The sequence below is a fragment of the Pleurodeles waltl genome, chromosome 1_2, assembly GCF_031143425.1.
Source record: "Pleurodeles waltl isolate 20211129_DDA chromosome 1_2, aPleWal1.hap1.20221129, whole genome shotgun sequence".
Lineage (NCBI taxonomy): Eukaryota > Metazoa > Chordata > Amphibia > Caudata > Salamandridae > Pleurodeles > Pleurodeles waltl.
Genome location: NC_090437.1, coordinates 713,959,879 through 713,986,919, shown reverse-complemented (window position 1 = coordinate 713,986,919; position 27,041 = coordinate 713,959,879). Strand labels below are relative to the sequence as shown.

General features: G+C 46.2%; 1 protein-coding gene across 1 annotated transcript in view; it reads right to left on the bottom strand.

Annotated features, from left to right (window-relative positions):
• Nucleotides 1-27,041, bottom strand: part of LOC138303648 (uncharacterized) — a 670,623-nt gene that overhangs the window by 577,251 nt on the left and 66,331 nt on the right. The window contains exon 4 of the mRNA XM_069242952.1: nt 19,308-19,438. Within this exon, the coding sequence (XP_069099053.1) occupies nt 19,308-19,438 (131 nt within the window). The remainder of the gene's footprint in view (nt 1-19,307; nt 19,439-27,041) is intronic.

Genomic DNA, 27,041 nt, shown 5'->3' with positions numbered 1-27,041 from the left:
CCGACACCAGGAAGGGTATCAATAAATCCTCGGGTGCGTCGCACCCGAGGATTTATTTTTTTTTTTAAACCCCCCCCGGGAGACACGGAAGCTTCCGTGTCTCCCCCCGCCCCCCCACCCGCCCCTTTGTGACGTCAGCGCGCCTCGCGGCGCGCTGACGTTGCAAAGGTGTTTTCCCCATCAAAGCAGGAAGCAGCCTTGCGGCCGCTTCCTGCTTTGATGGGGAAAACGGCCTTTCTCACGTTCGGGAAGGCCTCGTAAGAAAGGGGAGTGTCTCCCCTTTCTTACAAGGCCTTCCTGAAAGTGTTTCCTGGCCCCCGATCGCAGCACAGCTGCGATCGGGGGCCAGGAAACACTTTCAGGAAGGCCTCGTAAGAAAGGGGAGACACTCCCCTTTCTTACGAGGCCTTCCTGAAAGTGTTTCCTGGCCCCCCGGTCGCAGCTGTGCTGCGATCGGGGGCCAGGAAACACTTTCAGGTTTCCTGGCCCCCCGATCGCAGCACAGCTGCGATCGGGGGGCCAGGAAACACTTTCAGGAAGGCCTCGTAAGAAAGGGGAGACTCTCCCCTTTCTTACGAGGCCTTCTCAAACTGTTTCTGGCCCCCGATCGCAGCTGTGCTGCGATCGGGGGCCAGAAACAGTTTGAGAAGGCCTCGTAAGAGAGGGGGAGAGTCTCCCCTTTCTTACGAGGCCTTCTCAAAGTGTTTCCTGGCCCCCGATCGCAGCACAGCTGCGATCGGGGGCCAGGAAACACCACTAGACGCCAGGGATTTCACTTTGGGGGGGCGGCCCCCTCGGAAAACGGGCCGCCCCCCCCCCCGGGGGCATAATTAATAAAAATAAAAAAAGGTAGGTGCCCCCTGGGGGGGGGGGGGGGCGCGATCGCGCCCCCCCCCCCAGGGGATTGTTTTTTTTTTTTTTTTTAAATAATGAAAAAAAAATAAAAAATGACAGGGGGTCGCCCGTCGGCAGGGTGACCCCCTGTGGGGGCAATTTTTTTTTTAGATGTTGTAGGGTTTCCCTGGGGGCCATTTTGGCCCCCAAGGAAACTATACAACAACTAAAAAAAATAGATCTATATATAGATCTATATTTATATATCTATGTAGATAGATATATATATGTACATGGATATATCTATAGATATATCTATGTACATAGATATATATATATATATAGAGGTAGATCTATATATACCAAAGAGATTTATAAAGTGTGCTACTCACCTGTGAGGGTCTCAAGGCGCTTGGGGAGGGGCGGGGGGAGGGAAAGGGGCTGGGAGGTTCACTGTTCGAAAAGCCAGGTTTTGAGGCCCTTCCTGAAAAGAAGTAGGTTTTGGGTCTTGCGAAGGTGGGTTGTGAGGGCGTTCCAGGTTTTGGGTGCAAGGTAGGAGAAGGATCTGCCCCCGGTGGTGGTGTGTTTGATGCGGGGGACAGAGGCGAGAGAGAGGTCAGCTGAGCGGACGTTTCGTGTGGGGGTGTGGAAGGTGACTCTCGTTGAGGTAGGCAGGGCCTGTGTTGTGGAGTGATTTGTGTGCGAGGATGAGGATCTTGAAGGTGATCCTTTTGTCAATGGGGAGCCAGTGGAGGGATTTGAGGTGTGGAGAGATGTGTTCGTGTCGGCGGAGGTCGAGGATGAGTCGTGCTGCTGAGTTCTAGATGCGTGTAGTTTGCGCTTGAGTTTTAGAGTGGTGCCGGCGTAGAGGGCGTTTCCGTAATCAAGCCTGCTGCTGATGTGTGCGTGAGTGACAGTTTTTCTGGTCTCTGTGGGGATCCATTTGAATGTTTTTCAGTATACGGAGTGTGTTGAAGCATGAGGAGGTGAGAGCGTTGATTTGTTGGGTCATCGAGAGGGAGGAGTCTAGGATGATGCTGAGGTTGCGTGCGTGGTTGGCGGGGGTGGGTGCAGGGCCTAGCGTGGTGGGCCACCATGAGGGGTCCCAGGTGTTTTTGTGTGGGCCAAAGAGGATTATTTCGGTTTTGCTTGAGTTGAGTTTCAGGTGATTGGCGGTCATATATATATCACTTTTGTCAATATGTGTGTGGTTTCCCTGGGGGGAAAAGGGTCCGACTTGTCTAGTGGCAGTTTTAGTGCCATAAAGAAGCGCAGAAGGTTTATATGCCTACTGCAAAGAGCAAATCTGTATTTTATGTAAATAGCTGAGTACATTAGCAAAGTCTATGGAGAGATGAAGGGCACTTTTGCTGGGTGGTAATGAGGGAATCCGAGGAGGAGGGAGTGGGAGCACCAATAATGATTGTTGGACTGGGCGCAGGAGGTGCTAAAGACTGTGACGAATGGTATGTGACAAGGTGTTTTTTGAGTGTCTTGAAAGTACGTGCTGATTGAGGGAAGAAGCGCAGGTAAGGTGGCCTCTACTGTTGCACGTATCTCACACACCATCGATTTTGTGACTGTCTACGTAGGCTAGTGTTTTAGAGCAACAGTTTAGCCAATAGCAGAGATGGCATCTTGATGGATGACTGCTGCCTACACTCGGGTTATAGAGGACCGCTCTGACATAGGATCAGAAACTGAGACATCAGATACTGAGACAGCATCTGAGGGATAGGACAATGGTGCAGACTCTGGGAGTGATTTTTCAGTCAGAGGAGTCCCATTCGATAACTCCTCTTCCAGTACATTATGAGGGAGGTGATGAGGACAGTCCTGCTGTCCCTTCGCAAGCTGTTTGTGCAACTGGGTAATAGTGGGTTAGGTCAACCCAGAGAGCAGGTGAATGTGGCGGCAAGCAGAGAGAGAGTGCTCTCTTGGGAGCTCCCCAATTTAGTTCAGCCCCAAATTCCACCACCCAAATCATATTGTGGAGACATCAAAATTATCCATGGCAAAACAAACTGGTTTTGTAAGGCAGGCACCTGTGTTTTTGGTCCTGGATTCGGCGGCCATATAGAGAAACACACTAAACCCAAACATTTCTGGAAACTAGACATTCGGGGGAGTCCACAGAGGTGTGACTTGTGTGGCTTCCCCAAAGTTTTCTTACCCAGAATACCCTGCAAAGCTGAAATGTTGAAAAAAAACTAAATGTTTCTCGCATTTCTGTCACACAAACTACAGGAATATGCTGGGATCCACAATATTCCTACCACCCAGTGACTCCTCACCTGTCCTGATAAAAACACTACCCCACTTGAGTGCCTACACCTAGTGTCTGTGTCAGGAATGGATCACCCCAGGGTCAACAGCTGCCTCACGTAAGGACCAACATTGACCGTTGTGTGATCTATTCCTGTCGCAGGCACCAGGCCTACCCACACAAGTGAGGTATCATTTTTATCGGGAGACTTGGGGGGACGCTGGGTGGAAGGAAATTTGAGGCTCCTCTCCGATTCCAGAACTTTCTGTCACCGAAATGTGAGGAAAACTTGTTTTTTTAGCCACTTTTTGAGGTTTGCAAAGGATTCTGGGTAACAGAACCTGGTCCGAGCCCCGCGAGTCACCCCATCTTGGATTCCCCTAGGTCTCTAGTTTTCAGAAATGTACAGGTTTGGTAGGTTTCCCTAGGTGCCGGCTGAGCTAGAGGCCAAAATCTACAGGTAGGCACTTTGCAAAAAACAGCTCTGTTTTCTGTGATGTGTCCACGTTGTGTTTTGGGGCATTTCCTGTCGCGTGCGCTAGGCCTACCCACACAAGTGAGGTATCATTTTTATCGGGAGACTTGGGGGGACGCTGCGTGGAAGGAAATTTGAGGCTCCTCTCCGATTCCAGAACTTTCTGTCACCGAAATGTGAGGAAAACTTGTTTTTTTAGCCACTTTTTGAGGTTTGCAAAGGATTCTGGGTAACAGAACCTGGTCAGAGCCCCGCGAGTCACCCCATCTTGGATTCCCCTAGGTCTCTAGTTTTCAAAAATGTACAGGTTTGGTAGGTTTCCCTAGGTGCCGGCTGAGCTAGAGGCCAAAATCTACAGGTAGGCACTTTGCAAAAAACAGCTCTGTTTTCTGTGATGTGTCCACGTTGTGTTTTGGGGCATTTCCTGTCGCGGGCGCTAGGCCTACCCACACAAGTGAGGTATCATTTTTATCGGGAGACTTGGGGGGACGCTGCGTGGAAGGAAATTTGAGGCTCCTCTCCGATTCCAGAACTTTCTGTCACCGAAATGTGAGGAAAACTTGTTTTTTTAGCCACTTTTTGAGGTTTGCAAAGGATTCTGGGTAACAGAACCTGGTCAGAGCCCCGCGAGTCACCCCATCTTGGATTCCCCTAGGTCTCTAGTTTTCAAAAATGTACAGGTTTGGTAGGTTTCCCTAGGTGCCGGCTGAGCTAGAGGCCAAAATCTACAGGTAGGCACTTTGCAAAAAACAGCTCTGTTTTCTGTGATGTGTCCACGTTGTGTTTTGGGGCATTTCCTGTCGCGGGCGCTAGGCCTACCCACACAAGTGAGGTATCATTTTTATCGGGAGACTTGGGGGGACGCTGCGTGGAAGGAAATTTGAGGCTCCTCTCCGATTCCAGAACTTTCTGTCACCGAAATGTGAGGAAAACTTGTTTTTTTAGCCACTTTTTGAGGTTTGCAAAGGATTCTGGGTAACAGAACCTGGTCAGAGCCCCGCGAGTCACCCCATCTTGGATTCCCCTAGGTCTCTAGTTTTCAAAAATGTACAGGTTTGGTAGGTTTCCCTAGGTGCCGGCTGAGCTAGAGGCCAAAATCTACAGGTAGGCACTTTGCAAAAAACAGCTCTGTTTTCTGTGATGTGTCCACGTTGTGTTTTGGGGCATTTCCTGTCGCGGGCGCTAGGCCTACCCACACAAGTGAGGTATCATTTTTATCGGGAGACTTGGGGGGACGCTGGGTGGAAGGAAATTTGAGGCTCCTCTCCGATTCCAGAACTTTCTGTCACCGAAATGTGAGGAAAACTTGTTTTTTTAGCCACTTTTTGAGGTTTGCAAAGGATTCTGGGTAACAGAACCTGGTCAGAGCCCCGCGAGTCACCCCATCTTGGATTCCCCTAGGTCTCTAGTTTTCAAAAATGTACAGGTTTGGTAGGTTTCCCTAGGTGCCGGCTGAGCTAGAGGCCAAAATCTACAGGTAGGCACTTTGCAAAAAACAGCTCTGTTTTCTGTGATGTGTCCACGTTGTGTTTTGGGGCATTTCCTGTTGCGGGCGCTAGGCCTACCCACACAAGTGAGGTATAATTTTTATCGGGAGACTTGGGGGGACGCTGGGTGGAAGGAAATTTGAGGCTCCTCTCCGATTCCAGAACTTTCTGTCACCGAAATGTGAGGAAAACTTGTTTTTTTAGACACTTTTTGAGGTTTGCAAAGGATTCTGGGTAACAGAACCTGGTCAGAGCCCCGCGAGTCACCCCATCTTGGATTCCCCTAGGTCTCTAGTTTTCAAAAATGTACAGGTTTGGTAGGTTTCCCTAGGTGCCGGCTGAGCTAGAGGCCAAAATCTACAGGTAGGCACTTTGCAAAAAACAGCTCTGTTTTCTGTGATGTGTCCACGTTGTGTTTTGGGGCATTTCCTGTTGCGGGCGCTAGGCCTACCCACACAAGTGAGGTATCATTTTTATCGGGAGACTTGGGGGGACGCTGGGTGGAAGGAAATTTGAGGCTCCTCTCCGATTCCAGAACTTTCTGTCACCGAAATGTGAGGAAAACTTGTTTTTTTAGCCACTTTTTGAGGTTTGCAAAGGATTCTGGGTAACAGAACCTGGTCAGAGCCCCGCGAGTCACCCCATCTTGGATTCCCCTAGGTCTCTAGTTTTCAAAAATGTACAGGTTTGGTAGGTTTCCCTATGTGCCGGCTGAGCTAGAGGCCATAATCCACAGGTAGGCACTTTGCAAAAAAACAGCTCTGTATTTTGTGAAAAAATGGGATGTGTCCACGTTGTGTTTTGGGGCATTTCCTGTCGCGGGCGCTAGGCCTACCCACACAAGTGAGGTATCATTTTTTTCGGGAGACTTGGGGGAACATAGAATAGCAAAACAAGTGTTATTGCCCCTTATCTTTCTCTACATTTTTTCCTTCCAAATATAAGAGAGTGTGTAAAAAAGACGTCTATTTGAGAAATGCCCTGCAATTCACATGCTAGTATGGGCACCTCGGAATTCAAAGATGTGCAAATAACCACTGCTCCTCAAAACCTTATCTTGATCCCATTTTGGAAATGCAAAGGTTTTCTTGATACCTCTTTTTCACTCCTCATATTTCAGCAAATGAATTGCTGTATACCCAGTATAGAATGAAAACCAACTGCAGGGTGCACCTCATTTATTGGCTCTGGGTACCTAGGGTTCTTGATGAACCTATAAGCCCTTTATATCCCCGCAACCAGAAGAGTCCAGCAGACAAAACGGTATATTGCTTTCAGAAATCTGACATCGCAGGAAAAAGTTACAGAGTAAAACATAAAGAAAAATGGCTGTTGTTTTCAGCTCAATTTCAATATTTTTTTATTTCAGCTGTTATTTTCTGTAGGAAAACCTTGTAGGATCTACACAAATGACCCCTTGCTGAATTCAGAATTTTGTCTAGTTTTCAGAAATGTTTAGCTTTCCGGGATCCAGCATTGGTGTCACACCCATTCCTGTCACTAACTGGAAGGAGGTTGAAAGCACCAAAAATAGTAAAAATGGGGTATGTCCCAGTAAAATGCCAAATTTGTGTTGGAAAATGTGGTTTTCTGATTCAAGTCTGCCCGTTCCTGAAAGGTGGGGAGATAGTGATTTCAGCACCAGAAACCCTTTGTTGATGGCATTTTCAGGGAAAAAACCACAAGCCTTCTTCGGCGGCCCTTTTTTCCCATTTTTTTGGAAAAAACTAAATTTTCACTGTATTTTGGCTATTTTCTTGGTCTCCTCCAGGGTAAACCATAAACTCTGGGTACCATTAGAATCCCTAGGATGTTGGAAAAAAAGGACGCAAATTTGGCGTGGTTAGCTTATGTGGACAAAAAGTTATGAAGCCCTAAGCGCGAACTACCCCAAATAGCCAAAAAAGGGCTCAGCACTGGGGGGGAAAAGGCCCAGCAGCTAAGGGGTTAAGAAATCAGATTAAGTTATGAGAAAGGTTTGCTAGTCTTATCTCAAACAAGGCCCAAACACTCTAATCCCTGAATAATAAACTAGTTTCTGTCAGGAATCCCTGGCTTACTACTGGAGCTTGGTTTAAGTAGTCTTTCCTCAGACAAATGCGTGCAGTACATGTGCAACACCACCAAAACAACAATACAACAGAAAACAAAGAACTTGACATTACTAAACCAGTTGGTATAGAAAGAAAAACGCATATTGAGTTAAATGCAATAAAACTAAAGAAAACTGCATTTACGGAACAAAAATTATGCAGAAACAAAATATGTTTCATTAGAAACAATAGGAAAGTGAAAACAACAATGGCAGCCTAGAAGCTGGAATAGAGAAGGAACCTAGACACCCTAAGTGAGAGATTTGTGATGGATCATGGGCAACTACAAATTTGTGGTTTCTCACAGGTAAAAGCATTTCCTTTCGACTTACAGGCTGCAGATGTAAGTGAAAGCGACTGCTCTGAACTGAAGAACGGAAGAATCCGTGTAAAACAGTTGTCACATAGTACTGGGGACATTCAGAAGAACAAATGAAGAAAATATGGATGTTGTACAAAGGAGGCTGCGAGTTAACAAGTACATTACCACTGCACTGCAAAATCTGTAATGGGCGGATCCAGTCAAGGATCTTGTGAAACATGTGAACAAACTCTGAGAACATATGCTGTAGAGGATACTATATTGGGGGAACCCCCTAAAAGTGCTGGCAGTTGTCAGGGGACAGTCCATGAAGCAGGCCAATGAAGAAATGGACAGTGTTGAGTTGGAGGCATTGGAGGACACATTGGCTGCCAGAAGCGACGGTGAAAGCAAAATGCACTGAATTCGTTCCAATGAGCCAACATCAATGATAAGACCAAGATTGAACATTCCAAAGAAAAATTAATGACGAAAGACAGTGCACATCGATGTCAGGCAAACATGAGGCTGGAACAAGAGGAAGGGTGTTTACAAACACAACCTGTAGAATAAAAAAAAAAGCAGCAGCCACAGCATTCTAAAAAGCTCGCAATTGGTAGCAGGCACTAGTGCACGAAAGGGTACGGTGACAGCATCAACTGAAGACCAACAACAACAAGCAGCTGCACCAATCAATACTAAAAAAGCATTCAAGTCAGCAAATGAAGGGAAGAAGCAGCTAAACTTGACACACCTCCAAAAGCAAATGTAAAAAAGCAAAGGAGACCATGATGGAATCTTCACATTTTGTCTCCTTCTATATTCTCAACGGCATTTCATCTTTTCATTTGAGTACACATTTTTCAATCATGAAAGAATAATGCATTTAGTACTGCTGGAACACATTATCGAATTTTAGCTTCAGCACAATGTGATTATCTTTATAAATATAGTTAAAACCATCCACAAGGTTTCATATTTTGTGATGTTTGTAATTCAAACGATTAACAATGTTTCATATAAGCAGAAATGGGTGAAAGTGTATGTTGAGTGTTGTTTTTCATAACATTCTACAAAAGACCCATACTTTACAAAACCATCTGAAAACAGTATTTTAGCTAAATATAAACAACAATTAGGGAAAGAGCACTCATCAGACCTCCAGAGAGCTGAGGGCTGACAGACTGGGTTCACGCAGACAGGAGCTACAAACACCTTCTCGAAGGCCACGAGCAGAGTCCTCAAAGCTACCAGATGGGGCTTATTGGCTTGCTCATACCCTAAATCGTTGTATATGGACCAGCACCTCCATTGTTCAATTAAGATATGTAGGTGAAAAGCAAGGCATCCAAATAAACTTATACAAGCTCCCTATGGTGTTAAGTTAATTTAACTAGAAGAAAGAAGGAATGGGTGGGTAAACAAACGCAGGGAAATCCTAAATTACTGTTATAATGTTGCAATTCTTTCTTGTTATTTGTTTATTAGCTGCTATTGTTGTCACTATTCTGTCACAACTATAAATATTATATGCACTAGAATGTGATTTTATTTTAGTAAACATCTTAAAATTATATTCTTGAGTGTGTCTTTTCATGGTGAAATTAAAGGTCATTTGGAATTTACTAACAACAAGTAACCTTGTGAGTCTCAAGGAAGTGACCATTGCCCAGAGCGCAATATACTCAAGTAATGCTCAAGTGGTTTGTGGGTTACAGTTCACCAGGTTGTCTTTCTCTAATTGGTATGTTGACTAGCTTTGTAATGCCAGAGGGTCTAGGGATCCCAAAGTTTGGGACAAATTCTGAATATGTTGCATAAAACGCTATCTACCACAGCCTAGCGTTTTGCTCCTAGAGGTCAGGTTTGCAGTGCAGCATGCAGCAAAATAGTAAATAGGGCATCAGCAAAGTACAGTGGATATTTGGCTTATACCTGGTCTGCAACCTGTGAGCTAGTTTGATCTGTTCTAAAAGCATAACGTTCAGATGTCCGAGTGATACGTACCATCATGTTTAAGCAAAACATAAAATAATGGCTAACTTGCACGTGGGAGAATGTATTGGTCCATGAGATTGCTACTTCCTAAGAGAAGAGGCCTTGTGAAGTGGTGGATATACATTATTAAACCATGAATTTCAGAGCAGCTTTAAAGCCACTGGTTTCAATGTCATAAATGCACTTAGCAGCCTCTTGACAACTGTGGGCAAACTTGCATGTATGGGCTACTAAAATAAAAGCAATGACATTGTGTTTCTGCTTAACGGACTGTGTGGACATTGCAAAAAATGTTTACATTTTTATGTAAGCTGTCTATGTTCTAAGAAATAGAATAGATATCGTGGTCATGAGCCCACATCTGACAGAGCTTATCCATACTGTATGTAATCACCTTCACAGTGGTGTGTCTGAGATCCGGGTGGTATACTAGAGCCACAGTGTTTAACGTAAACAGCTTTAAAAAAGACTCATTAATCAAGGTACCCACAATGGCATTCATTTAAAAGGACAGGTAATAACCCTGAAAGTACCACTATAAAGCAATGTACACAATTCATATGATGCAAGACCCAATCAGGAATACATATGTGCTTATGTTATACAACTAAATGTATTTGCAGATTCGTTAGCAAAGTAATGCCTGGGTATATAGTTTGTTGGACAGTGTCACTGCGAAAGTTGATGTTTTGTAGGTGCACGCATGTGGGGAAAGGTGTACCTGACCCCGGAAGATGTGAAGACTTGGTAACCTCAAACAATTTATAAGGAAATGGCAGCAATTTCATGACTCAAGAAATGGAAACGAATAAACAGCTTTATCCTGCAACATGATTTTTGTTTCTTTTATTGTAATCCTGCGTTTCCTTTTCTATGTATCCACAATACCCTTTGACATAGTTCTTATTAATAGAATTTTGAATGCACTTGCATCTTCGAAAAGCAGAGCAGCTCCACCCCAGACTTTTTCCTCTTAAACAAGTTAATTTATAGCTGCTCCTTAGTTGAACAAGTTTCTATATTGTAAGGACCAAACACCTGTGGTCCTGGTCCTATACTCTGGCATACCAATGCCTACCCTACATCTTGCTCCTCGCCTCTCTAGTGTGGGTTGCAAAATATGTAGCTTCATTTTAGGGCACCATATGTTTTTAATTGAACATTTACTGCAACAGCCACACTACTAGGTTACATTTTAGGTATTTAAGTTTCCTAACACTAAATATGTATATGCATATGCTTGTGTGCACACACAGACATATGTTTCTATATATTTACTTATATATATATGTGTGTGTGTGTGTGAACAAATATATGACTATGTAATGTTAATTTGAACAAAAATGTAATTTGAAAATTCAAATATTTGTTATTTTACTTATTACATTTTGAAAGATTATTTAAAATACATATATAAATAAAATATCAATATTCATTATTTCTAAATATAAATACATTTTACCATGGTTAAAAATGTATTTCATATATAGGTATAGTTTAAGTGGCAAGGGACTTTTCTAAGGATCAGTTAAGGGCAGTGTTAAGTGATAGTAAAGGGTTTGCAGGGTTCAGTGATTGGCTGTTTTAAGGGGTTATCTAGTGATAAAGGTTTTTAGGTTCCGGGGTGGGTAGCGTTCAGTGGTATCAGAGGGTTTTTAAGGGTAAGAGTAGCGTTAAGTGATATCAAGGGGCTTGTAGAGTTCAAAGAATGGCAGTGTTAATGGGCAATAAGAGATTTTTAGGGATTATATTTTTGGTGAATTAAGGCCCAACCTATTTAAAAAGTACATCTGTAACTCACACTAGTTGCTTTCATTCTCTACCTTGCATTTAAAACTTCACTGGTAGCTAAAGACTGCATCATATACTTTTTGTATACTGAATGAGATTAGTCTCCAGCACTACACTGTTCCTATTTGAGGTACAGTAGCTTGGATGATGTCATTAGTGATGTGATCAGTGATATAATCAATTACATCATTTGAGAAGTCATCAATAGTATCATCAACGAGGTCATTTAATATGTCATGAGTGATGTAATATGTGATTTCATAAGCATGGCAGGGGACGCAAAGTTTTAATGAACTCAGTAAACTATAATTGGTGCATTTCAGTGTTTTTTTTTATTTCTTAAAAGTTAGTTTTTTTAAGCAATACAACCCCTAACTATAATGTCACTTGAACATTTATTTTTTCACTGAATTCCTAGGGTTTATAAGCATAAGCTAAAATCTTTTTACCTTACCCGAAAGTAATGTCTCCTTGACCTTTGTTCTTTTCGGTGAAGTTCTGAGGAGTTTTCAACATAAAGAAAGATCTTATTACCATACCTAACTATAACATCACGTTAAGCTTTATTTTTTTCATTGAATTTCTGCTTTATCATCTTCACCAAGCTTCCTAACTGGAAATAGCTTTAGGCTGTGCAAAATGTGGAGTTCACCACAGGGCTTGGCCTACCCTCCACGGGCATCAACACCAGACTACCCCCACCGTGCATGGCTAAATGTTGTCAGCAGTGTGGGGTTGGCAACAGGGCCTGCATCCTACACCTCTGACCATGAGCTGCCAAAAGCTGTGTGTGGGATGGGGTTGGCTGCAGCTAGGTACTGCACCTAGCCCCCTGCAGGTGGGCAACACACTGCTATACATGGCCAAAGGCGATGCATGAATTGAGATATGCTTCAGGCCTAGCCATAGGCCAGGCCTTATGCCTAATACCCTGTGGACAGCCACCCCCATACCGTGCAGTGCCTTCGGGTACCCAATCCCATGGACACCCACCCTGCGTTTTTCTAGGTGTCTTATGATTTTTTGCAGTACTGTGTTACAACTGACGGAAAAATACATTGGATTTCTTTTTTCTTTTTTTTTTTTTTAACCTGGCTGTACTCCAGGAATCCTGCAGACCAACTGTGCAGATATCATTATAGTTTACACACACATTTCTTAAAAACAGTTGAAATGATTTAGACCAATTAAACTCATGCTTTCTGAGTAATGGTCTACCATTTTGTGAAATTTGCTGTAATTCTTTTCAGTAATTTTTTCTGTATCGCTTCCCAAAATTTTATGGGGAAATTAACGTAAGAAACAATGTTTTGGGACACTACACCCTTTTCTCGGCCCCTGATTGACAGATCACGCTGAAACGTCCGAGGAAGGAGCTGACAAGGATAAATTTTTTTTTAGCAAAACAAAAAAATGTCTTCCTATATAAACTGTGATATATATATATAATACCAAGAATTTTCACCGCACTCCACGAAGTATCAATAATGCGTATTTTATTTTTAGTGAGAACCACCAACGCGTTTCAACTCCCCAAGGAGTCTTGTTCACTCCTTGGGGAGTTGAAACGCGTTGGTGGTTGTCACTAAAAATAAAATACACGTTATTGATACTTCGTGGAGTGCGGTGAAAATTCTTGGTATTTTATATATTTCGACATTGGTCCTCTCTGTCACTGGGCACCGGCAGTGGAGTGCGCCACCCAGCAACTCTTAGATCATTTTGTTCTACAATATATATTAGTCCTCAACCTTATCCTCTACCTCCTCATCTTCACTGCCCACATAGTCCACTGCTGCCACATGCCCATCTCAAGCCTCATCCTCCTGCAGAAAAGGCACCTGGCGACGTAAGACAAGGTTATGCAACATACAGCATGCCACGATGATCTGGCAGACCTTCTTGGGTGAGTAGTACAGGGATCCACCTGTTAGATGGAGGCAACAAAACCTGGCCTTCAGGAGGCCGAATGTCCTTTCAATTATTCTTCTTGTTCGCCCATGTGCCTCATTGTAACGTTCTTCTGCCCTTGTCCTGGGATTCCTCACAGGGGTCAGTAGCCATGAGAGGTTGGGGTAACCAGAGTCACCTGCAAATATCGAGGGACAACTGTTAGACACACACTAACCCTTAGGGCCCACACCATAACCATACACCAACACCTAATGGGTGGGAACCAGGGGTCACCTATTAGCTACACCCGGTGCCTCTGGAGTTGAGCCATCACATTTGGTATGCTGCTATTCCTCAGGATAAAGGCATCATGCACAGACCCAGGATACTCTGCATTGACATGGGAGATGTACTGGTCTGCCAGGCACATCAAAGCTCTTTTGATTTCTGAACACCTGTTCAGAAAATTTCTCCGGGGGGGGGGATGTGTACCATCTATTGCCCCAATTATGTTGAGGATATGTCCCATTGCACAGAAGTCAGCTTTCACTGTGGCCAAATCCTCCACCTGGGGGAAAACGATGTAGCTGTGCATGTGTTTAATCAGGGCAGGCAACACTCTGGTCAGCACTATTGAGAACAATGGCTGAGACATTCCTGCTGCCGCGCCCACTGTCACTTGGAAGGAGCCAGTCGCCAGGAAATGGAGCACTGATAGCACTTGCACAAGAGGGGGGATACCGGTGGGGTGACGGATAGCAGATATCAGGTCAGGCTCCAATTGGGCACACAGCTCTGTGATTGTGGCCCTGTCCAGTCTATAGGTGAGGATAATGTGCCTGTCCTCCATTGTTGCCAAGTCCACCAGGGGCCTGTACACGGGGGATGCCTCCATCACCTATTCATCAGCAGCGGATGCAATCTAGGGGGCAAACGGTGAGCAGCTGGTCAGTATTCCATATTTACAAACACTACACTGCATTGCATGTTGTGACTGTAACTGTATATTGTTGGATAGGCCCAAATGGTGCCTATGTGTACTGTGACGCAGTTAGGTGCCATGGCCTGCCCCCCCCAAAAAATGGAGTCCGCCTGTCCTGTATGGAGGGACATGTAGAAATGAGGTAATTCCGCTGACGTTGTGCGCCGTTGCGGGAGGCGGTCGAGAACCGCCATGCAACTCCTCATTGGATACCTTTAGGGCCTATGGGTTACAGTGGCCAATGTTTCTATCTGTTCACTCACTTGCTACCTTACCTTCAACAGGAGAGGACCTACACTGCAAGTGCTGCTGTGACCTGTGTCTGGAACCGACCATGGCTCGTGTCACTGGGAAAAGGGCCCCTGCCTTCACCGCTGTGGAGTTGGAGAGACTGGTGGATAGGGTCAAACTCCAGTACCGAATGCTGTATGGGCCTCCAGACCAACAGGTGAGTACACTGTGAGCACGATGCATGGGGCATGAATGCATGGAGTGCTGTGTGTGAGGGCTTCGTGTAGGGGGAGTTGGTGGAAGGGCCCTGGGCAGCGTGCTGCATGTATGGTGGGCAATATCTGTGCGTAAGGGGATGTGAGGGCTATGGTGGGCCATGAGTGTAACAGGCAGGACGGTCTGACTGATTCCTTTTCCTATGTGTATTTCTCTGCAGGTCAGCGCCCATCAAAAAAAGGGTATATGGCGTGCCATCGCCAAGGAAGTGCGGACCCTGGGGGTCTATGGCAGGCTGAGACCCCACTGTAGCAAACGGTGGGAAGACCTGAGACAGTGGGCACGGAAGACAGCAGAAGCCCTGCTGGGAATGGCCTCCCAACGAGGGAGGGGTGCCCGTCGAACCCTAACCACCCTGATGGCCCGCATACTTGCAATGGCCTATCCGGAGCTGGATGGGCGCTTGGGGGCATCACAGCAGCCACAAGGGGGTGAGTGTAGTGCCCCAGTGTACTACCTGCACGTGGTGGGGTGGCATCGGGTGGGGGATGTGGGCCTGTGGGTGCCCCAAGGCCAGGCCGGACATTGCAGGGTAGGGCTCATGTTGGGCAGGGTCTGATGTACACCTCCTCCAACCAAGCTAGTAGGCATCCACTACTGGGCAGGGGTCTGTGGGTCTCAGGTATGCTGCAATTGGTGTTAGGTATCGCTGTCCATGGGCTGGTGACTAGCACTGTGACTGTTAGTGCATTTCCTAGTGCATAGGGCTGTTCCCTGTGTGTGTGTGTGTGTGTGTGTCGTGTACGCCAACAGTGGTGTTGTTGCTGCCATTGACCAAGGGTACCCTTTGTCTCCCCCCCCTCTTTTTGTTTTGTCACCCTGTCCTTATGTGCATTAGCATCTTCTGGCGGAGGAGCAACGGCACCGGCGATGGGGAGAGCTGGATCCCACAGGGCCCAGGAGGCTGAATCCAATGAAGATGAGAGCACCAGTGGGACGGAGGGCGAGGGGAGCACCACGGCGGAGACAGTTCGGACAGTGATATCTCCTCAGAAGGAAGCTACCTGGTGGTGGCGGACACCTCTGTGCCCACCCCAATTACAGGTACAGCCGCAACCCCCATACGAGCAACGCCCTCCCAGCAGCCCCTCAGCGTGTTTCCCGTGCCCGCTCACCCAAGAGGGTGGGCATCTCCTTCGCCCTATGCACCTCAGGCCCTGCCACAGTTAGCCTTGCTGCCTTGAGTGAGGAGGCTATTGACCTCCTGCGATCCATCTCTGTGGGGCAGTCAACCATAGTGAATGCCATCCAGGGGCTGGCAGCCCATTTGCAACTAACAAATGCATTTCTGGAGGGCACTCACTCTGGCATGGCAGCCCAACAGAGATCAATCCAGGCTCTGGCCTCCTCCCTGATGACAGCCATTGTCCCTTTTTCTAGCCTCCCCCCTTCAACTTCCTCTGCCCAATCCCATTCCCCTCAACCCCAACCTATCCCAAGCACACAGGCAGACCAGCATGCACCCAGGACAACACACAAGAGTGGCATAGGCAAACACAAGCACCACACATCATCACACTAACACCATCCAGATGCAGACATACCTACATCCACTGTGTCCCCCTCCTCCTCCTCATCCACCTCCCTCCCAGTAGCGTCTACACTCACACCTGCATGCACTACATCCTCATCCACTACCACCATCACGCCTATCACTGCACGCCCCTCACTGGCAGTCCCCACCCCCACATCCATGCACACGTCCACTGTGTCCTCTCTCACTGTGTCTGTCCCCCCTCCTCCCAAAGTACACAAATGCAAGCACTCAGACACCCAACAGCCATTCACCTCACAACAGCATCCAGCCCATTCACCTGCACCCAAACACAGCAGACAGACACCTCATACAACCCCTCCCCCCCCCCCAATCCTTCACGTCGGGCCAGGGTGGTCAGAACCCAGGTGAGCACCTCAGCCACCCAGTCCACGGCCACAGTAGTGTTGACAGCTACTGCAGGTGGGAGAGGGTCCAGGGCACCAGGCAGCAACACTGACAGGGTGCCTGTACCAGGTGCATCAAGGAAGGGCAAGCAGGCACCACCAGCTGCGACAGGGAAGGGCAAGGAGGCACCACCAGCAGCGTCTAGGAAGGGCAAGGAGGCCCCACCAGCTGCAGGAGGGAAGGGCAAGGGGCAATCCCTGGCTGCTGACAGGAAGGGCAAGGGGCCTGCACCAGCAGGCAGGAAGGACAGGAGGCCTGGTGCTGGGACTCATTCAGAGTCCCCCCACCACCAACCATTGTGGTTCAGCCATCCGAGGCTGCAGGAAAAAGGCTGGAGCCTCCCCCCACCACTTCCAGCACTGCCACCAGCACTACTGCCAGCAGCAGCAGCCCCAGTGGGCAGCTATCTGAGGCTGCAGGGGATGGGCTGGAGCCTCCCCCCAGCACCGCCACCAGCACCACTGCCAGCACAGCCACCAGCACCACTGCCAGCAGCAGCAGCCCCAGTGGGCAGCTGTCTGAGGCGGCAGGGGATGGGCTGGAGCCTCCCCCCACCACTGCCAGCACCGGCACCAGCACCACTGCCAGCAGCAGCAGCCCCAGTGGGCAGCCGTCCGAGGCTGCAGGGGATGGGCTGGAGCCTCCCCCCACCACTGCCCACCCAGACACCAGCACCGCCACCACTGAGCAGCCGTCACCGCTGGCAGACAGTGTGTAGTCCTGCATCCATGGGCTGTTGTGCGCCCTGGCCCCTGGAAATCCTGTGAGTCTGGCACCCAAGTGAGAGACTGTGACCTTGCACTCCCCAAGATCTGCATCACAGGGCACAATGCCCCCTCCAGAACCAGGGAAAGAAGCCATCCACTCACCCCATCCTTCCCAGCATAAAGCACCCTGGGCACAAGGCCCCCTCCAGAACCAGTGGAAGAAGCCATCCACTCACCCCATCCTTCCCAGGATGAAGCACACTGGGCACAATGCCCCCTCCAGAACCAGTGGAGAAGCCATCAACTCACCCCATCCTTCCTAGGATGAAGAACACTGGGCAAAATGCCCCCTCCAGAACCAGTGCAAGAAACCATCCACTCACCCCATCCTTCCCAGGATGAAGCACACTGGGCACAATGCCCCCTCCAGAACCAGTGCAAGAAGCCATCCACTCACCCCATCCTTCCCAGGATGAAGCACACTGGGCACAATGCCCCCTCCAGAACCAGTGGAGAAGCCATCCACTCACACCATCCTTCCCAGGATGAAGCACACTGGGCACAATGCACCCTCCAGAACCAGTGGAAGACGCCATCCACTAGAGAGACTGTGGCCTTGCACTCCCCAGGACCAAGTAGTGGAGAAGCCATCCACTACAGAGACTGTGGCCTTACACTCCCCAGGACCAAGCAGTGGGCAAACCACCCAGTAGAGAGACTGTGGCCTTGCACTCCCCAGGACCAAGCAGTGGAGAAGCCATCCACTAGAGAGACTGTGGCCTTGCACTCCCCAGGACCAAGCAGTGGGCAAGCCACCCACTAGAAGGACTGTGGCCTTGCACTCCCCAGGACCAGCGCAGAGGGCAGTGGTGTTGTACCATCTTCCGGCTGATGCCCCTGCTGTGTTCTCTCCGTGTTGTTGCAGGAGTGAGGTGGGGCCTTGGCCTATGTGTTGTGGTCCCGTGGCCCACGGACATTAAGGATTGGGCAGTGTCCCTCCATTTGTAAATATGTATATACGTTTGTATTTTGATGCACTTATTCATGTTTTTTTATTGTATTACACTCACTTTCTTCCAATCATTTTGTCCTTGCATTATTCCTGAGAGGTACGGGGTGGATATGTAATGTTTGTGCATCTGATTGTGGGTATGGTGTTGGGGGTGTTGCGTGTGTTTGTCACTCTCTTTTTCCTCCCCCCTCTCTTGTGTGCTAAGCATCAGTACTCACCATGGTCGTCTTCACTGGCGTTGCTGCTCATAATGCAGGAAGAGGTAGACGAGCATCGGAAATATGTGCAACTCGGGCTCCATGGCATCGTGGTTGTTCCCTGCGTCTCCAGAGGTGAGCCATTTGACTTCTGTGCGGTGTTTCTGCCGTGCTTTTGATGTCGTTGGTACCGCCCCAGAAAAGGTGGCGGATAGGCCTGTCGTAATACAGTGGGCGGTACATTGTCTTCTGCCTGGCTGTTGGCAGTTACCACCGTGGTGCTTGTTGATACCGCTGTGGCGGTCAGTGAGTTAAAGTGGCTGTCTGTTTCTGCCGTGGCCATAATTCCATTTGTGTTACTGCCGGCCTGTTGGCGGTATTACCGCCACTTTATCACCGACCGCCAGGGTTGTAATGAGGGCCTATATCTCATTTTGATATAGTATATACAGAGCCAGCTTTCTACATTTCTCAACTAACTAGTTTGTGTGCATTTCGGCATAAACAACCACAACACTCCACAGGTGGTGAAAGGATTTATTGCTGGCAACAAAAAATACCAACGCGTTTTGGAGAGCGCCCTCTCCTTGTTATAACATGTGATGTAAAGTTACTCTAGATGTAAAGACCTAAGAAGTAAAAACTGATTTACTTTACAGGTCTTTACAACTGACAGAAACAACATATGCCTGTACATCACAATTACCATCAGCTACAATACATTTCACAATGAACATTTCTTTATGTAGTAGGACGTTTAATATAGCATAATATTGTCATGTTTTGGCTATGTCAGATCCCTTGATATTTACCAGTACTCACTTCTGCCATTAGATCATCTCCTGTCACAACAGCTATTTTCATATCCAGGTCAGCCTTCTTCAGTATCTCTTGAAGAGCAGCAGCACACGCATGCGGATTTGTTCCACCAGCATTGCTAACAACTCTAATCCCTAAAAAACAAAAAAAAGAATATTCTTCATCAATTAGGTAAATCCTGCACATATAAAAATGTTTCACACATCATTTATAAAATTGCTTGTAAATCTAAAGCAATAGTTCTCCGGCCCAGGAAGACACTCTTGTGTTCAATGTGGTAAAGTGAGTAAAAAAGACAAGATTAATGAAGAAGGGGATTCCCTTTAAAAATGGAAAATCAGTAATTATGCAGCTGGAGTTTCTCTGAAATCACGCCTTTTCCTCACATTTCTGTGATGGAAACTTTTGGAATCAGCAGGAATTCTCCAAATTCCTACCACCCAGCATTGTCCCACTTTTGCCGATAAAAATGCGGTGCCACTGTGTGGTTGGACACAGTGCCAGAGACTAGAATGGATCCAATCAATGTCAGTAGGGATCCCCACGCAAGGGCTCCCATTGCCCTTGGTTTGATACTTTCCTGTCACTGGCACTAGGCATAGCTACATAGGTGATGCTGCATTTTTATCAATAGAGGTCAGTCAATGCTGGGTGATGGGAAGTGTGTGGATCCCTGCAGATTCTGTAAGTTTCCATCATAGAAAAAGCGTGATTGCAGGCAAAGTTTGAGGTGTGTAGGGCATTGTGGGTAAAAGAAAACTCATGGCATCTCTGCAAGTCACCCCTCCCTGTTTAGGTTTAAAAAAATTACAGGTTTGCTAGGTTTCCCTAGGTGCGGGCTGAGCTAGGGCCTAAAAAAACACTACTCACTTTGCGAAAAAAGGTCAGTTTTGCGTGGAAAAATGTGATGTATCCATGTGCGTTTTGGGCCATTTCCTGTCTGAGGCATCAGGACTACCCACACAAGTGAGGTACCATTTTCAGCAGAAGACTTAGCAGAATGCTGGGTGGAAGCATGTTTGTGGCTCTGTGCAGATTCCAGAACTTTCTATCACAGAAATGTGAGGAAAATGTGTTTTTTTAAGTCAAAGTGTGAGGTTTGCAAGGGATTCTGGGTAAAACAATCTTGTGAGAGCCACACAAGTCACTCCACCCAGGATTCCCCTAGGTGTCTAGTTTTCATAAGTGTGTAGGCTGAACTTGGGCCCAAAACCCTCAGATACCCACTTTGGAAACAATTTGTCAGTTTTGCGTTGAAAAATTTGATGTATCCATGTTTCATTTTGGGACAAGTGAGGTACCATTTTTATTGGGAGATCTAAGGGAACACAGAATCGTAGAACTACTGGTAGTAGTAGCTACTGCTAATTGTATTTCTCTGTATTTGGACCTTTCAAATGTAAGACGATGTGTAAGAAAGAAGTAAGTTTGAGAAATACCCTCTAATTCACATCCTTCTATGGTACCCACAAATTCAAAGATGTGCAAACAGCCCAGGGTTCTAAACTCCAAATCTTTCGAAAATACATTTGTTTCCTTGATATCTGCATTTCACTATTAATATTTTACCACACAAATTGCTGTATACCCGGTACACAATTAAAAAACATTGCAAGGTGCAAGCTCAGTTATTGGCTCTGGGTACCTCGGGTTCGTGGTGAACCTACAAGCCCTATATATCTCTGGATCGAGAATGGTCGATAAGATGTAGCGGTATATTGCTTTCGAAAATCTGCCATAGTTGAAAAAGGTTACAGATTAAAACATAGACACAATTGGCTGTTACTTTCTATAGGAAAACCTTGAAGGATCTACACAAATGGCCCTTGTTGAATTCAGAAGTTTATCAACTCTTCAGAAACGTATAGCTTTCCAAAATCCACCATTGGTTTCACACCTATTTCTGCCACTAAATGGAAGGAGGTTAAAAACAAAAAAATAGGAAAAATTGACTTTGTCCCAGTAAAATGCCAAAACTGTGTGGAAAAATTGGTTTTTCTGATTCAAGTCTGCCTGTCCCTGAAAGCTGGGAAGATGGTGATTTTATCACTGCAAAACCTTTGTTGATTCCATTTGCTGGGAAAAAAATACAGACGCTTTCTTCTGAAGCACTTTTCTCCCATTTTTTCCCCCCCAAAACTCAAAATGTTTCTATATTTTGCCCATTTTCTCAGTCCCCTCAGGGGAATCTACAAATGCTGCATACCTTTAGAATCCACAAGATGTTGGCAATGGATATCCATGAAATTTGGCATTATGGTGTACAGATAATTGTTTTGGGTACTAAAGGTAAATAAGGTAAACGTTTTTTAAGTTTAAGTAAGGCATTTTAACTGATTGATGTATGCTGTCCCAGTAGTTTCACAAAAATGTGCGCTATTTCACAAAACTACCTCAGTACATAGCGATGACAAGGCATTATGTGATTGGCTACTGACTGCCTTTATAAACGTTAAAGGCGGCCAGGTTGTTTTAAGTATACATTTGCTGTGTTCTGGGTTATGGCCTCAGATCTAAATATATTTATAGCTTTCTATATATTAAAAGAAAATGTACCAGTACTGCAGTGTTTCCTAGGAATTACTGCAGTACTTAAAGTAAATTAAAAAAAAAAATGTTACAAAATTAAAAGTTTTTACAAATATGGGGGGTTATTCTAACTTTGGAGGAGGTGTTAATCCGTCCCAAAAGTGACGGAAAAGTGACGGATTTACCACCAGCCGTATTACGAGTCCATTATATCCTATGGAACTCGTAATACGGCTGGTGGTATATCCGTCACTTTACCGTCACTTTTGGGACGGATTAACACTCCTCCAAAGTTAGAATAACCCCCATAGTGTATTACAGTGTATTTTCAATTTTTTAAATATTTAATTCTTTACCAAAACGTCTATGGAGTGCAGAGGTAACACCTAAAACTTACCAGGACACCAAGGTTTTTTAAATGAAAAAAAACACACAGTTCTCCATAAACTGCTGTAAAAATGTACAAAAATATAAATACATTTCTCTACCTACTATCACTTTAATAAAGTGGTAATATGTAGGAAACAACAATAAAGCCTACTATTTACCTATATTCAAGGCCCAAACCCAGAATGCAATGAAATTCTGCTGAAAACTACAAGGCTGCCTTTTACATTTTGTAAAGACAGCCATTAGCCAATCAGACACTGTCTTCTTATTGGCATGTACCACATAGTATACCACAATATCAGACCTGCCAACTTGCAACTTTTGTTTTTACTGTGTGAGGAGGGGGGGCGTTGCCATGATGTGGGTGGAGCTTAGTGCAGAGCAGAGCCCGAGACACTCCTAAATTCATAGCCCTACCTCCTACTACAAGCCTCCACCCCTCCCACAACCCCTTCCTTCCTGCCAAAAACCAAAATCAAAGCTTTGGAGGCTGCTGCCAAGGGGTTGGTGAAGTTTCACACCTCATAATGGACATCAGCGGAGCTAAACCTCTAAACAATTAGCTCGAAACCTGCTAATTGTGTGCCCTCCGTGTGATTTCGGCTACTCACTGGATGACCATGTGAGAGGAGGCGATATTGTGTGACGCATGGTGGAACCGTGTGAGTTGGCAGGTCTGCAATATATAACTAAGTATTTAAAACTTACAACTTTTACACCATTTACACTATTTACACCTACTACCATTTAGACCTCAATGTATATTCCTCCCACATCACACCTAAACTGTTCACCCACTTTCATGCTATGTGTCTTCCAAGTTTCACACTCCACTTTACGCCACTCCACTGTAGGCTATTATACTCTACACCACTCCACTCTACGTCACTACACTATACAGCACTCCACTCTATGCCGGTGGCAACTGGACCAAAGCCCCCAGGAACACAACACATCACTTGACGCCAAATTATATTCGGTACTGGAAGCGATAGAATGCACAAGGACCTCTTAGGAAACCAGAATAGCTAAGGGAACTCGTAAAATGGCTGAGCTACAAGTGGAAAATTCAAACATCATGTTTTTCCCAGGTGTTTTGTACAACATCAGCGCAACACCTTTCAAGCTGTGAAGCGCCACCTCTGAGGTCTGGAGATGAAATACTCACTCCTGTTTCCGGCGAGGCTACAAGTAATATCTGAGGGTACCACACACTTCTTCGACACTCCAGAATCAGGCTGGAAGTGGCTGGAATCCACTGGAAGGTCTAGAACAAGAAGATCTCCTCCATCACAGAAAGCAATACGCAACATGCCGGGTGCAGAACTGGTTCAAGACATCCACCCTCCCCCAAAGCTGTGCCTAACTTGAAGCAGATAATTGAAGAATGTTGTCGAGTACTACAACAGGCCGCAACCCTTGCAGAGAAAATGCCGCACTCCAGCATGGAGGATGCTGCACCTCGATCCTCCAGGGATAAGAGCTCCACATCCACCTGGCCGTCACAATTGGAAGTGGAGATACTGCTAGAGGTGACACCACAAACTGTAGATTGCTAGTAGAAACCTCTGTACTATTACTGAAGGTATAGTACTCCACCAACTATACCCCCCCAGTAGGCAAGTGTTCTTGTTGCAGGTTCCTGAGGACTGCAGGGAATGAACAGATCCATGACATGCAAAATATATATTAGTATGTGACTAAGATAATATGGGCTGTTGGCAACACAAAAGGCAACATTCCCTCTTGAATGGATGAGCATCACAATTGTTCACCTGGGTGCGGATGAGATATTGGCTAGCAAGACACTTCACTGCAGCACACGACCACCTGCACACTCATCATAGTGTGAACACTTGTTGTTCCTAGGTTTGGACGGACGCTTGTTGTCGTGTACTATCCGGATGGCATTCTTTACGGCTTTTTTGGCATTATAAGTTATGTTTATTACATTCACAGTTATTTACTTAGTAGAATTAATGGATATCCTCTCCACCAATAACACCCGCGGTCCAGGCCTGACTAACCCTAAACTCAGGGACGCTCTTATTTTTCACCTCAAAAGTAGGAAAGATGACACACACTAAAATAATAACGTGGAATGTGCGTGGTATTCATTCTTCATTGCATCTTTATGCTATCTACTCATTCCTCAGACGACATTCTATACATATTGCACTCTTGCAAGAGACCCATCTATCATGACAGGAAGAAGCCAGGCTGCAGCAGCAAGGGTAAATCTTCGTAACTGGATCCTCTTCGTACGCTAGCGGGGCGCTCAGCTGGGTCCAAAAGTGGGTGCATTTTGTGGCAGATAGAGGGACGGTATGTGCTAATAAAAGGCAGATTGGATGGCAGCTGATTACTATTGGGAAACTTATATGCTCCCAACACTGAGCAGGCCTCCTTCTGTCGCGCACTTTCCCAGGTGCTGTCCCTGTGGAACAGACTCCCCTGGCTCCTAGGGGGAGAGTTGAACAGTGTACTGGATGTAAAGTTGGACAGATCATACCCTCCCCTACCACACACAGTAGCCACATCTAATGCACAAGACCCTCCACAATTGGTTATGGAGCTGGCAACTCATAGATGTATGGTGCTTTTGCAACGCCACTAACCGAGTGTATTCCTTTTATTCAACACCACATCATCTACACGTTAGAATTGATAGATCGGTTGGGACAGCAGACCTCATTCCATATGTCATAAATGTTGAATATCTGGGCCATACTCACTCAGATCACAACCCTCAATACCTGACAATGGCATGGGAGACGGGAAGACCCCCCTATTCCAACCTGGTGCCTACAACCCGTGGCGTTGGAAGACCCATCCTTTCGCTCCTCAGTCACTGCAACTATTAACAACTATTTTGAACACTACTCTGGCACCGTTGACTCACACACAACAGAATAGGATGCATTTAAGATAACATTAAGGGGCCACTACCTAGGTATTGGCTGGAACATGCGACGAGAACTAGACAAAGATATCCTCCGCATCAAGACCAAACTCCTCCATTTCGAGGCAGAGGCGAAGCTTAAGTTACATGGTTAACTGCAACTGGCAAAGGCACAGCAGGACTGACTGGCTCTACTAGAGTGTTTGCATTGTTTCATCTACACTCCCACTCGGCCAGCACACATGCTACAGCTGATAAAACTAGCACTCTACTTGCCTGGCTGATTTGGCAGGAACAACCAGGCAGACTGGTTATAGGGCTACGCTCGCTCACAGGTGACATGCTTTACACACAGCACGAGATACATCACAAACTAACTTGACATTCACATCACTATATGCATCTACAATTAATGCCACTCTGAAGTTGATCGCCTTCTACCTATAGACAATGCACTTACCTTCCATTATACCAGAGCTGAGACTAGAGTTAGATGAACCGAATACAGTCTTTGAAATTCAGGAGGCCATATGCCCCCTGGCTACTGGAAAATTGCCAGGACCCGATGACCTCCCAGCGGAGTTGTCCAAAACCTCAAAATGCCTAACTATTACCCCGGCGTCTGCAAGTGGTTCCCGTTCCCGTTCCCTTATGGGAAGTGCTGCCAGAACAAGACCCTACCACCATGAGTGTTACCGCCCACTAGCACTGCTTAATTTCGACTATAAAATACTGGCAAAAATACTGGTGGATCAACTGGCACTCCTGGTACCTTCCTTGATAGATGAGAACCAAAAATGTTCGTTCCGGCCCGTACCACTTCAATAAACCTGCGAAGATTCTTTAGAAACCTTGAGTATGCACCAGAGCAGTGGCCTAGATCAGAATGCATGGTCCTAGACCTGGAAAAGGCTTTCAACTGAGTGGCCTTTCCTGTTTGTGGTCCTGCCAATGTATGGACTCGGAAGCTGATTCTTGCGACTAGTACACCTTCTATACACGCAGCCGTCTGCCCGAGTTAAAACATGATACCTTATATCAAACCCAACCGCAATATACAGAGACACTCGTCATGGTTGTCCTCTTTCCCCGTTACTGTTCACCTTGGAAATATGTGTACGGGGAAATGACTGAGGAAAACCCCTAAGCGACGGCATCCCTGTTGTTTCACTTTATGTAGTCGACATACTAATATATCTAAGAGACATTGGCTCTGTGCTGGATAGACTGACAAATACCCTCCATGAATACGCAGAACTTTCCGTTCTACGAGTTAATTTGACCAAATCATGCCTCTTCCCGCAGAACCCAACAACACCTAATTCACACCTCAATCTTGCGGAGGTCCCGCTCACTTGGCACCCCACCACATTCAGATACCTGGGAAATAGGGAGTACCACATGCATGCAGACATTTGACGGCAGCGTCACGAGAGAAGTCAACTCGCTATGGTCGCAAATAACATTCTGGAAGTCATTGCCACTGACAGTAGCGGGATGCGTAGACTTGCTCAAGATGGCCTCCCTAGACTTCTATACTATTTCACAAACCTACCAATATAAATTATGCCCCTGTTTTTTCAAGCTTTTGAGAGTGTTCTTAGAGACTAGCACCTTCCACTGCTGAGTGTCACTCTTTAAAAACAGCCAACAGACTGTGGCAGGCTGGCAGTGTCGAACTTTGAGCACTATTATTAGGCTTCTCAATTACAATGGGTGGCACAAAGTTTGGTGGGACTGCTGTTGTCAAATACTGCAGCTATAACACCAGCATGGGGACACACAAGACTATTGCACTTATTTCATCCCTGTACTAAGGCTCCTATGCCCCATCCCACACTTATAAAAGCAGCATATTGTTGCTTTTATCTAAGTATTTACCTCAGGAGCTAAACACCCACATATGCCACCTCACT